This window comes from Papio anubis, chromosome 3 (genome assembly GCF_008728515.1).
Source record: "Papio anubis isolate 15944 chromosome 3, Panubis1.0, whole genome shotgun sequence".
NCBI classification, from domain to species: domain Eukaryota; kingdom Metazoa; phylum Chordata; class Mammalia; order Primates; family Cercopithecidae; genus Papio; species Papio anubis.
In genome coordinates, this window is record NC_044978.1 from 122,210,892 (window position 1) to 122,224,876 (window position 13,985).

At 40.7% G+C, this 13,985-nt stretch overlaps 1 protein-coding gene across 5 annotated transcripts in view; it reads left to right on the forward strand.

Annotated features, from left to right (window-relative positions):
• Window positions 1–13,985, forward strand: part of FRAS1 (Fraser extracellular matrix complex subunit 1) — a 453,697-nt gene that overhangs the window by 373,624 nt on the left and 66,088 nt on the right. For all 5 annotated transcript variants that reach the window (XM_031664538.1, XM_031664536.1, XM_031664537.1 and 2 more), the window contains 6 exons: window positions 1,803–1,916; window positions 4,022–4,172; window positions 5,606–5,765; window positions 7,601–7,769; window positions 10,273–10,519; window positions 11,830–12,174. In XM_031664538.1, the coding sequence (XP_031520398.1) occupies window positions 1,803–1,916; window positions 4,022–4,172; window positions 5,606–5,765; window positions 7,601–7,769; window positions 10,273–10,519; window positions 11,830–12,174 (1,186 nt within the window). The remainder of the gene's footprint in view (window positions 1–1,802; window positions 1,917–4,021; window positions 4,173–5,605; window positions 5,766–7,600; window positions 7,770–10,272; window positions 10,520–11,829; window positions 12,175–13,985) is intronic.

Genomic DNA, 13,985 nt, shown 5'->3' on the forward strand with positions numbered 1-13,985 from the left:
GTGTTTGTGGGATAACACTTAAGAAATCTTTGCTCACACTGACATCCTAGAGAGTTTCTAAATGCTTTCTTGTAGTAGTTTCATCATTCGAGGTCTTAGGTTTAATTCTCTAGTTGATTTTGATTTGATTTTTGTATGTGGTGAGAGATAGGGGTCCAGGTTCATTCTTCTGCATATGTATCCTAAAAGATACTGATTTAATTTCCAGCCCTGTCATGTACAAACTGAATGTACTTGTAAATCATTTAAACTTTCTAAGCCTCACTTTCCCTATCTGTAAAGTAGGAGTGATACATATTCTCCTGATGTATATAAAGCACTTAGCCCAGTGCCTGGTACACAGGGAACATCAGATAAACTGAAGCTGTAATCATCATCATCATCATCATCATCATCATCATCATCATCATCTTAGAACCAGCTTGTGAAACCAGTAAAACGCTTTTCTATTGAGGTCGTGCAACTGACAAGCTTTACTTACTAAAGGAACTGCTGTCTTCTAACATCCAGATGATCAGAAGAAACGTTGATTCCCCTTCCACTCCCTTGCTGCCATTTTTCTCATCCCTTCATTTGTTAACCAGCTCTCCTGCAGTTCCTAAACTGCAATTCTGATGAAAGGTATCTGACCTGGGGGAGGCAGTTTTAGTGAGTGGCATGTGTACGCCTTACTATACCTCCAAGATAACAAAAGGATCTCAGGCCTTCACAGCTCCTTTTCTACTTTGACAATGAAGGATTATTTTCCTGGAAAAAAGATCCTCTGTGTCCTTTCGAGACAAACGGTCTGTGAGAAGGTCATTCTCCGTTAGCTGGTATGTCGGTGGGATGGCTCTTGGGATTTTCCTGCTATTTCGGTGTCTGCACAGCATCACCACCTGGCAAGTCATCACTCTTGTTTTCTCTCTCCCAAACTGTAGCTGCTCCCCAGTTAGTTTGACTTTCAGAAGAGAGAAAAGATTTCAGGATATATCAGCAAGAGGGCTACTGTTCTTATAAACAAAACATTACAGCAGGTCTCTGGAGGGTCGGTGTCATTTTAAAACAAAAATGGAAATTATTTAGAAGGTGGCTTGTGGGAGATTGAAAAGCCAACATCTCATTGCCCTGTGTCCCAGCTTGCTGTATCCACCCAGCAACAGTGAGGTGCTGGATCCAATTTATGATGTGTGTGTTGCATGCCTGCATGTGCGTATCTGTGAGAATGGGATTATAAACAAAATTTCCTTTTCACTATTCCCACAAATGCTTTTATTCCTGATTTCTTCTGCCCCTCACACTCGTATAGAGAGGTCTCCCTTAAAACAGACAACAACGGGAAAAGGAAAAAAAAAAAAACAAAGAAAATATCTTCCCATGATATTTCACATCTGGCATAATCCCACCTAGATATTTCAACATTAACAATTTAATGATTATTTTTGTCAGCCTCTCATGAAAATTTTAACAAGGTTTATTGAAAGGGAAAATACTGTTTATTTTTTCATCCCAAGACAATATTGAACTCGACTAAAGAAGACAAAAACCAACTTCCATAGAAGGTGAAATGCCAGCAAGAATGCCACTTGTTTTTTTGTTTTTTTGGTTTTTTTCTTTTCTTCCTACAGTGTTCTCACTATATCATTCAGCTTTCTCCCTTAGGTCTTGTGCCAAGACGATAAGGGATGGGAATGGGCTCAGTTGCCCATCCCTCATCTCTGAAGTGTCAGCAGATTTCACGGGTTTCAGCTGTGTAGGCCCTGGGCTTGACATACTTCAGGTGCTTGTGAATGATGAGTTTTCTTTTCTGCCCTCCCCTACAGATTATGACAGCAGCGCCTCAGTCATTCCAGGTAGACATCCTCCCAGTAGATGATGGCACGCCTAGAATTGTCACCAACCTGGGACTCCAGTGGCTGGAGTACATGGATGGCAAGGTAAGGCCTGCCCCTCCGTCATGTTCACACCACCCAACTTGGGCTACATCCTTATTCACGACAATGACTTACGAATAGAACTCCAGTTCCGCTCACCTGTTTGTCCCTCCCTAAATAAACTGATTTTCCTGAGATTAGTGAGCTCCATGAGTTTGGTTAGAATTGTTGATTGGTTTATTAGATTGTGTAGGATCAGTTATGATTGTGTATAGTTTAAGATGCTCTTACAAAAAGACCCCAAAATATAGTAGGTCAAACTAGATAGAAGTTTATTTATTTATTTTCTCACATACAGGGTGGAAGTAAGTGGGCAGTGCAGGGCTCTACCTGAGCACTTAGAGATGTGGATTCCCTCCACCTAATTGTTCTGCCATCACTAAGTGGTTGCTATTGACAACCTGGTCAAACTTCTTCAGAAATTCATCAATATACAGTTGGCCCTCAGTATCCACAGGTGCCACATCTGTGGATTCTAACAACTGTGGCTCAAAAATATTTGAAGGGAAAACAAAAGAAATAATACAACTTTTAAAAATATAGTACAACAACTGTTTATATAGCATTTATGCCATGTTAGGTATTATAAGTAATCTTGACTTAAAGTATACAAGAGACAGTGTATAGGTTATACGCAAGTACTATGCCATTTTATATAAGGAATTTGAGCATCCATGGATTTTGTAATCCTCAGAGAAGCCTAGAATCAATCCCCATAGATACCGAGGGACAGCTGTACCAGCATATGGAAAGGAGAAAACAGAAAGAGAGGGGCAAGGAACTCCATATTAAGCAAGTGATACAGAAATTGAATACATTCCTTGCACTCATATTTATTGGCAATAAATTGTTCATATGGCCCAAATGTTGCATGGGAGGCTGGGAAATAGTGTCTCTAGCTGGGCAGGCAGAGGCTCAGCTAAAAAACTGTTCACTAGAAGAAGGGGAGGGTGGATTTTGGAAAATATCGAGTGTCTACCATAAATGAGAAAGAAGCGGGGCGTTTTTGTAGGTAAGTGTGTGCAGATGGATTGAACTTTAGACATTCCTTTCTCTTTCTCCTAATTTCCAAATTGGTCATTTTAAGATCTATGCCATAATTTTCACCTAGTAACCATGTCAAGCACTAAATCCATATCCCCACCCAAACATAGCTCTTCGGTTGAGAACTGGTTTCTTGCATTGGTGGGTGGTATTCCTTCTAGGATGTGGCTTGTTTTCCATCTCCATGGAGCTGATTAGTTCATTGTATGTGTAGCTGTTGCACTGTAGCTTCTCATTGAACTGGTTGGGTTTAAAAAAAAAAAAAAAACCTGAATTAAAGTTAGTGCCAATTTCTCCTATGCTCTATTTGATCTTTTTTCCCCACCTTATTCAGAGCAATTCCATTCTCTTCTCAATCCTCTCCAATTGGGTTTCTACCCCCTACTCCTACTCCTTTGCAGTAACTGTTATTAAAGTCACCAGTGACCTCTATTTTGCCAAATCCACAGGCCAATTATCTGTCTTTACCTTACTAGACCTAAAAAAATCTTCAATGCTGTTGACCACTCTGTTTGCTCAAATGTTGGCTCTCACTAAATACTTCAGTAAATGAATGAATGAAAGTTCAGTCAGTGTATCTGGGTACAGTCTGTTTCTCTTACTCTATTTCAGGCATCATAATTGACTCTTGGAAAGTGGCCACCTTCCCTTTACTGAATTATTGTTTCAAAGTTCCAACTTTCTTTCAAGGCCCAACTCTAATCCCGCTGCCTCCAATTCATCCTCCTTCAACTCCAAATGAAATTAATCTCTCTCTCTCTCTCTCTCTCTCTCTCCCCCTCTCTCTCTTAAAAAGTGTACAGCCCTCTTTTTATGTCTTCCATTATAGCTCTTGCCACATTGACCTTGTGCATGAGCCTTTCTTTCCCCATAAAGTGTGAATACTTCAAGGGAAGAAGCTGGGATAGTTTTCATCCTCATAGCCTCTCCAATCCTGACAAAGTTTTCTATGCAGTAAATATAGTCAGTAAATCATTGTTGAACTGAATTAAATCTGAGTCAGAGGGTCTTGTTCCTGCTTTATTCCCACCTCAGGAATTAAATTTAATGGGTTTCTATTCTAGGCAACCAACCTGATCACCAAGAAGGAACTGCTGACCGTGGACCCAGACACCGAGGATGCACAGCTAGTCTATGAGATAACGACGAGCCCTAAGCATGGCTTTGTGGAGAACAAGCTGCAGCCTAGCAGAGCTGCTGCCACTTTCACCCAGGGTGGGGACTCTCTGGGGACTTAGAAATGGGAGACATGTATGCCAATGTCACACTCCCTATCTCCCATATTCTTCTCACAGCCACTTCCAGCTACTCATGCCCAAGTAACCTCTTTGCAAACAGAGATCTTCTAGTGCCTAACCATCCAACTTATGAATTTATTTCTCCTGGGTTTTTTTTCCCTGTGATGCTTAACTATGGCAAAGAAAAATTCACCTTTACCGTGCTTCCTCAACTCCTAAATTGCTCTAAGTGTTGTCCAGGTTTTCTGGAAAAGAATGCATGATACTGCTTGGTTTTCTTTAAAAACAATAACAACAAGAAAGCAAAAAATAGCAAGTAGACATTATGAAAGATCTGTGATCCTGTGTGGTTTATTTTTTTGATCTCTAAGGATTATAGACTTTAAGTCTTCAGCCTATAAATTAAAATCAACATGTAGAGGTTGCTCAACAGAAATATTTTCCCTATTTTGAATCACCTCAAGTAGGCCATTTGTATTTTCATTTTTTATAAGCTTGTCAGGCTCCTCTAGACTTTTTTCAGGATGGACTTGACTGAGAGCAGTCATTGCAAAACTGCATCTCAAAATTCGTTCTCCATGAATTTTCTTTTTACTTTCTGTCCTCAATTGAATGTTCTCTCCTCACACCTTTTTAGCTGTGCTTTGTGTATGGGATGTTTTAACTCAACTCAGCTATTCTTATTAGCACATACCTTCCAAAGAACCTTTATTAGAAGGAGTTAGGTCTGAGTATGAGGCTATAAACACAGAGGATGGGGTCAAAGACTTTTCTCTGTCAACTCTAGGACTTGCCGTCAACATCCACAAACATTTATTGAAGTGCTTTTTGTCAGGACCCTGGGATTCTCGTTTTATAAGAGCATAAGAGATATTTACAATATCTCTGTAAATAAAGATGGATCTTTTCTTTCACAGAGCTTCAGGATTTTCTTTTAAAATCTGACAGAAACATTTATTTTAAAGACTACTATACTTGGCCAGGCACAGTGGCTCATGTCTGTAATCCCAGCACTTTGGGAGGCTGAGGCGGGCGGATCACGAAGTCGGGAGATCGAGACCATCCTGGCTAACATGAAATCCGGTCTCTATAAAAATACAAAAAATTAGCCAGGCATGGTGGCGGGGGCCTGTAGTCCCAGCTACTCAAGAGGCTGAGGCAGGAGAGTGGCGTGAACCCGGGAGGCAGAGCTTGCACTCTAGCCTGGGCCACGAGCGAGACTCCGTATCAGAAAAAAAATATAAATAAATAAATAAATAAATAAATAAATAACTACTATACTTTTGGTGCTTGGGAAAATAAGTTTTGTCTGTAACCCATTTAGAAGAATAAACTAGGTATGTTGGTGTGGTAATCTATGACGCTGTTTTTACATCCCTGGGTTAATTCACAGAGTCTTTTTTCTCACAGAGGATGTGAACTTGGGGTTGATTCGTTACGTGTTGCACGAGGAGAAGATCCATGAGATGATGGATAGTTTTCAGTTTCTGGTGAAAGACAGTAAACCCAACGTGGTTAGCGACAATGTCTTCCATATCCAGTGGTCCCTCATCAGCTTTAAATATACCAGGTACAAGTTTGACTGTGCTTTCCTACTTGAGAAATCAATCAGGCAAGCAGAGGGAGTCAGGATGAAGGATGCTGGGGGGGCAGCTCTAGTCACCTGTTGGTGGTGGTGATGGTGATAATGGCAGCGATAAAAGTAATAATTTCACCAAATATTTATTGAGCACTGTATGTATTAAGTACTGCACTAGGACTTGCCATGCATCATCTTATATAATACTTGCAGTTCTGAGATGAATTCCATTCCTGTCCCCACAGTGGCAAAGTAATAGGGACAGAAACTTGTTTATGTAACTTGTCCACAGTCACATAGCTAATAAGCAGTAAGACCAGGATGTAAGCCCAGTGATCTTAACGATGTGCTCTACTGCTTCTCAAATGTTTTTGCTTCTGTCTTTAAGTTTAAGAAGAGAGTCTAGTAGAACTGATAGGAAAAATAAAAATAGGCATTCAAGTTTGGAAAATAATCACTGGCCTACACTGTCAATATCTTCACCTTCTATCTGTATTCTCCTTGTTCTCAAGCCTGTTTTCTCCCCTGGCTTCTTTGGGTTTGGTAGGAATGTATATCTTTAGGGCTAAATGCATGGCTTAATGTAGACAGCACTTTAAGATGCTTTTCTAATCTGTTAGAGAAAGGCAAACAGAGAGATACTGATTGTTAAGAGTAGTGTGCAAGCATGGTGCTGATTTTATAGGTTAGATTATAACTGGGATTATAATTTATGTGGGTGAAATATTCTTTAAGTCTACATTTCAGAGCCTCACTATCCAAGAAATCAGCTTCATGAAAATTCAGATAAAAATTAGAACTTGTGGGGAAAAAAGGAAGACTTAAAACCTTGATTTCATGTTCCCCAAATTCAGGCTATTCTACTCTTACACACATTTGGAGAAGTAGAGGAAAATTAGAATCAACTTTTACATATGTAATGTTTTGCTGTTATTTACCTCTCAATTTATTTGCCTTCAAAATTCAATAAATTCAATAAAATTCATCCCTTTTTCTGGACAACCCTCCAACATTTAGTGGAGTACGTGGTATACAGGATCCCAAAGCTGGCAATGAGGACTGAGCTCTCAGAGGCACTTTCCCTGCTGTTCTCACAGCCACAAGACATGCACCCAGGTCCAAGGGCCATCCTCAGTGGTGAAAAACAAAACCCAGCTCATGCCCTACTTTCTGTGGGCTTTCCAAACCTAGATACTTATTATGAATCAATAGCACATGAATAGTTGGCCTTCTACTTTACAAATGCAACAGAGATTCTGAGCAGGAAGCTAAATTAATCCTGTTCTTCCCTCATTGTCTTAAAGTTCCATTTGTCTAAACACCTCTGTTAGGTAGGCTTATCTCACATTTTCTTAATTCTGCTTCTGCCCTGACTCCATTACACAGTTCCTGGAGATCTGGTCCAGTCAGTTCCCACCTAAGTCATTGATTGCCTTCAGAGCAGCTTTCTTCCCTAAGAACCCTGAGAACCCACTGATCTCTTGTGATTACTCAACCGCAGTAGGGAGAGATTGTTTTTCCTTTCTCTGTGCCCCAAAATCTGAAGTTCATAGCTCCTATGTGCTGTCCATCTCCCAAACTGACTCTCAGCTTGCTTCCAAAGCAGGGAAGACGACATTCTGCATCCACAGCTTTCCTGTTTATTTGATGCTCTGATTGTTCAGGTGAGCTCATTCCCTCAATTTACAGCCTGGATTCTTAGAGGAACCAAACTTCCTCTTCTCTACCTAATGCCAAGAATCAAATGGAAGAGACAGGCATTAAACAAGTTGTTTTTTCATAACCATGGGGCATATTTTAAGAGATGCCTTTTTGCGTGCTTCCAGCTACAATGTCAGTGAGAAGGCAGGGTCTGTCAGTGTCACGGTGCAGAGGACTGGGAACCTGAACCAATATGCCATCGTCCTGTGTCGCACTGAGCAAGGCACTGCCAGCTCCAGCTCCAGGGTCAGCTCCCAACCTGGGCAACAGGACTACGTAGAGTATGCTGGCCAGGTAGGTGGGGTGGTGGGGTTGGGGAAGGCTCCAGCAAGGGCTGTGACGTGGCTGCAAGCGATTGTGGTACTTTCCCACTTCTTACCCAACTTTGCTTTTCATTAGTGTCCTTCCTCAAGTATTAAATAGTTTTCCTATGTTCCCCTCCCATAGCACTTTGTTCTTGATGATCTCTCTAACCTCCATTGAAGTTTTAACTGCCAAAGGAGAGGTTGTTGTCTAGCTTCTCTGTCTTTACATTTTGCTTCATGACAAAAAGACGTCTCCAAGCATCATGTTCTACGCTCAGCTTTGGTATCCCAACCCTTCCTCTCCCCTCATCTTTTTTACTTAAAGGGAGAAAAGAGAGTGTGTAAGGAGACTGGTTGGGAAGTCCTTAGAATAGGCTGGCTGAGATGATGGGAGCTTGGGCTTCGATTATGAAGTGAAGTTAGAGAGAAGTGGATGGATTTGACAGATGAGTGAGAATTGATAGGATTTGGCAGTGGATTGATTACACAGTGGGGCCAAAGGGAAAGATGGATGATGATGCCTCTTGCTAGGAAGGAACATGTAAGAGGAGCCTGTTTGGCAAGGTTTGGTGCTCGTGACTTTGCTTGCTTTGGCCATGTTGAGTATAAATTGTCTTAGAAACAGCAGAGGCCGGGCGCGGTGGCTCAAGCCTGTAATCCCAGCACTTTGGGAAGCCAAGACGGGCAGATCACGAGGTCAGGAGATCGAGACCATCCTGGCTAACACAGTGAAACCCCATCTCTACTAAAAAAATACCAAAAAACTAGCTGGGCATGGTGGCGGGCGCCTGTAGTCCCAGCTACTCGGGAGGCTGAGGCAGGAGAATGGCGTAAACCAGGGAGGCAGAGCTTGCAGTGAGCTGAGATCCAGCCACTGCATTCCAGCCTGGGTGACAGAGTGAGACTCCGTCTCAAAAAAAAAAGAAAAAAAAAAAGAAACAGCAGGTTGACCACTGTATAGATGGGCAGAGAGTGCAGAGAAGAATCTGGTGTCCAGAGAGAAATTTGCAAGTCATCTACATACCAGTGGTAATTAAGGGTGGCAATAAGAAAGAAAAAGGAGAGAGTGAAAGCAGAAGAGAAAGGAGGACTTAAATAGTCAACAAATGCAGGGTCCCATGTGTTTGTCATCTTTTATGGAGGGCACAATATCTGGCACTTAATGTTGTTTTTCAAAGCAACTTTATTATTATTATGGTGACACAGATCTCTGTAAAGAGAAGTGGGCTCTGGTCTTTAATTGAGGCATTTCAGCTGGACTAAGCTAATGCCTCTTATGTCAAATGTAAGTGAGGAGTTAGGAAAGAACAGATAAGCTAATGTCTTTCAGCTAAATGATAAGACAGAGGATATTCTTGTGTTTTGCAGGGAAAGACAAAAGACTGTCAGTGTATTCTAGATCTTATGTAAAGATCTGTTGAGTGTTTCATTTCATTGGGGGTGTTTTAAAATACGAAGCTTAATAAAACTTAATGTGATTAGTTGATTAGGTATGTACTAATAATTTTCTGTTCGATTAAAATTTTTGTGGATTTTTATGTCCCCAAACATTTATGACTGTTTTTCGTACATATTTCAGTTGTCTCCGTTTACATAAAGTATAGCCCAGGCCCATTTCCTGCACTTACAGTTTTGGACAAGTCCATAGTCATGGTTTCATTTGAAGGTTTTTAATTTCTTTCTTTCTTCTTTTTTTAAACAAAGTAAAACCAGAATAAATCCCTATAAGTTCACAATTGTGTGCATATAAAATAATTTGTGTGTTTTGTACTGGGCTAAAATCATCCACATTTTAATAGCAAAGGGTGTAGTCAAAATATCAAGTTAAAATTAGTCTACCTTGTTTATAACGTAATTTTCTATAAATTTAAATTCCATTATTCGGTACACTGGAATTTTATGTCAATTTTAATTGTGTAAGTAAATATGGTGATAGTAATGATAATATCTTATGTTTGTATGGTGCTTTAAAATACACTTAGCACCTTCGTATACAAGACCTCCTTTAGAAGTAGGAATATTACTATTTTTTCTTTAGTTGATGAGGAATCTGATGTTTATAAAGCTTCATAACCTAATACGGCTTGGAAGTAACAGAACCAGACCTGAGAACAGAACTTCACACTCCAAGACCAGAGATCTTCCAGAAAGGGAACTGAGTCATCAAATGATGACTATGGCTGCACCAAGTGAGTTAATAAGACAGGCTATAAAGAGTTACTACATGTTTTTCTCTGGTCACCAATGGTAGGAGAGATTTTGCTCCTTCATGTTCTTATACACTAAAGCAGCCTTCCTGTACAGGTTAAGAATGGGAAGAGGTGGCTGGGTGTTCCAGGTGATACAGCAGGGAACCAGGGCTGGGAGAACCAGCTATCTCAGTCAGTTCTCTGCCCACTGGGCTTAGATGCTCTTTTCCTATCATGCCCTTGGGGAGCAGAGCAGGGGAAGCTCAGGCACAGCTTAACTTCTTGTTGGTTCCTTTGTGACAGGTCCAGTTTGATGAGCGAGAGGACACCAAGTCCTGCACCATTGTCATCAACGATGACGACGTGTTTGAAAATGTTGAGAGTTTCACTGTGGAGCTCAGCATGCCAGCTTATGCCCTGTTAGGGGAATTCACCCGGGCGAAGGTCATTATTAACGACACTGAGGATGAACCCACGTTAGAGTTTGACAAGAAGATCTACCGGGTCAACGAGAGTGCTGGTTTTCTGTTTGCACCTATTGAAAGAAAAGGTCTGTTGGTGCCAGGTGACAAAGAGCTATAATAATTGCTAACATTTATTGAGTTCCTATTATGTGCTAAGTGCTCATCTCATGCATTATATTAACTCACATGTGTACTTTCCACGTATTAACTCATTTGGTTCCCACAATAACCCTAGTGATGATTCTATCCATAGTGACTACCATCAGAAAGCCTCTTTTGTTAGTTCAGGTTGTTAGAGCTCCCATTTATTCTTGAATTGGACTAGAAGACTGGTTACATTTAGCCTTTCAAATTATTCATGAATCAGTATTCTTAATTGATTACCCAATCCATAAAATATTTAATAACCTTGGTCAAGGAGAGAAGTCACAGTTCCTAAGGACTGGCTTTCCATCTTATTCTTGGAAGACAGAAATATGCTGAAAATTTCCGTATGTGACAGTCATATGTAGAGTTCAGATGAGAAATAAACTGTGTGTAAGAAATGAAGGGCAATTCTTTTTTGTTTTGTTTTCAGTCGATACATAATAATTGTGCATGTTGATAAAAAGGCAATTCTTGAGGAGTTGGAAATAAAAATAAAGATCATATGGAATTATGATTATGTAAGATTGAGACTTTAAAACACATGGAAATTGAACCTCCATTCAAAGGCACAACAAGACTGTAAATGATGATGTTGGGTTTCTTTATTGAATCTGCTGACTGGGTGTTAGTGTAACAAATACTGCAGATAGCAAAAACCCTTGGTAATGCCACTTGGAAAACAAGCAAGCCTCATTGATTGCTCTGGGCCACCAAACCAGGCCCAGAACAGACTGTCACCAAGGGAAGTGGCAGCCCTAATAAGTAAAGTCATTTGTATAGAGTGGCAGGTTTTATTTTGTTTTGTCTTTCTCTTTTTAAATAAGCCTGCTTCTCTCTGGGAATTAAAGTATAGAAGTTTATTCAGAAAGGCAGTGAACTGTGCTTATAGCACTACCTTCAGGACACAATTACTTTGCTACTTACAGTACCAAATACATGTCTTATCTTTCCACCTGCTGTGGTCTTAGATGGTGGGCAATGAGTCTTGCAAATTAACAGAACATAAAATTCACAGAATAGGAAATCCATTTTGAGTTGTTTGGCGAAGTATCTGGGGTATATTAAATCCTCAAGTGGTTTATACCACAGGCTCAAAAGAAACTGCAATTCAGGAAGGTTTTATGTCAGAGTTTGAACAGAAATAGTGATGGACTGTGTCAGAGGGACCAAGCTCATTAACTTGTCAGAGGTTTTAAAATGTGAGAAAAACTCATTCAAATGCTTTGGTTTTTTGTCATTTGTATTTCAGGAGATGCAAGCAGCATTGTATCTGCAGTTTGCTACACAGTCCCTAAGTCAGCTATGGGAAGTAGCCTCTATGCTCTAGAATCAGGCTCTGATTTTAAATCTAGAGGGATGTCTGCTGCGAGTCGTGTGATATTCGGGCCTGGTGTGACCATGTCCACCTGTGATGTCATGCTTATTGATGACAGCGAGTATGAAGAGGAAGAAGAGTTTGAGATTGCCTTGGCAGATGCCTCTGACAATGCCCGCATTGGAAGGGTGGCAACAGCCAAGGTGCTCATTAGTGGTCCCAACGATGCCTCCACTGTGTCCCTGGGCAACACAGCTTTCACTGTCAGTGAGGACGCAGGTAATGGAGAGTGTCTCTGAGGTTCCTTCACCTGTCTCCTGATTCCTTTCTTGAACAGTTTTCTCCTTAGATTTCAGAATATCCTCGAGACATTGAGAATTCCGTTCCTCAAGGATAACATTGTTAGTCTAAGGCATTATATAATGCTTGGCCAAGACCAAGCATGGAATTTAGTAGAGAGAGTTCCATCCACTTTTCTTACTGTTTTTTTTTTTTTTAATAAATTTTTGTGGGTACATAGTAAGTGTATATATTTATGGATTACATGATATATTTTGATACAGGCATGTAATATATAATGATTACATCAGTATAAATCGGGTATTCATCACCTCAAGCATTTATCCTTTGTGTTACATATAATCCAATTGTACTCTTTTAGTTATTTTAAAATGTGCAATTAAATTATTTTGACTATAGTCACCCTGTTGTGCTAGGAAATACAAGTCTTCATTCAACTATTTTGTATACCCATTAACCATGCCCACTCCCCCCACTCCACCACCGTTTCCCACCCCCACTACTCTTCCCATCCTCTGGTAACCATCCTTCTACAACATGGATGGAACTGGAGGTCCTTATGCTAAGTGAAATAAGCCAGGCACAGAAAGACAAACTACACATGTTCTCACTTATTTGTGAGAGCCAAAGGTTAAAATCATTGAGGTCATGGAGATAGAGTATAGAAGACTTGCTCTGGTTCTTGATGGCAAGCAGGGCTATGGCTTAGAGCCTAGAGTTTCATGGGCTGACCTCTGTGGTCCAGAGGGAGGGTCTGGTGCTGAGCATCTGGGCTTGTGAAAGGGGGGAATGTGATATGTTGAAGATGGAAGTGAAGTATTTAGTGTACTCTTAGTTTCCTAAGACACTCTTCAAAGTTTCAGTGTCTTCATACAGTGAAACTTTCTCATTCATGTAACAGCCCAAAGCGATCAGTGTGCAGGTCACTTTCATATGGTATTTCAGAGACCTAGGCTCCTTTCCCACTTGTGGCTCCACAAAGGTCTTGAAATCTTCTGTATGCTGCAGGCAGATGTACTGCTGGCAGAGGGGCAACAGCTATACTGAGTGTCTCCTAATCTGGGCCAGATCAAGGCCTTTCACCTCTATGAAGGGATTTGGAGGAGCACTGGGAACAGATATTTTTGAGCACTTACCGAACGCCAGGCACCATACCATGTATGTTCCATGCATTCTCACTTAATCTTCTATGGAAGAGAGAACATTATGTAAAAGAGCAAATGGAGGCCTGGAGAGGTTAAGTCAGTCATCAATGATTAAGCAGCTAATATCATGGTAAGGCTAGATTCAAACCCAGACCTTTCTACTATGGTATGTTTCTTTTCCTATACATCAAATGCCCAGCCATAACTACATTACACCTCACAGCATATTGGCTAGAAAATGTGGTGATTGGAAATTGTAGAGTTTTCATGAAGCTTTTCTCTGCCCTTGATTGTGAAAATAGCTAAATATCTTTAGGACACTACAAAGTATGATGTCACAGTGGACAGGAAGATGAACTTCGTTCGTAAGATGAGTAATAAGCACATGCGGTTTAAGTCATGACATGTACTTAGGTAAAAGAGAGAAATCAACCCAGTTAGGAACATTTAATTAGAAACATTCAGCTTCAGGCTCCATAGAGTCCCCTAGCTGGGTCCTCCTTAATTGACTATTTTCTGACACATCCCTGAGGCCCCAGGCTCTAAGTTTCTTCTCCCTGAATAGGTTTGAGACGTTTTGCAATAGACTCTTCTCTCCTTAGGTGCTGTATTTTCCTGTGAGCAGTCTCCCTTGTGAAGCCACAA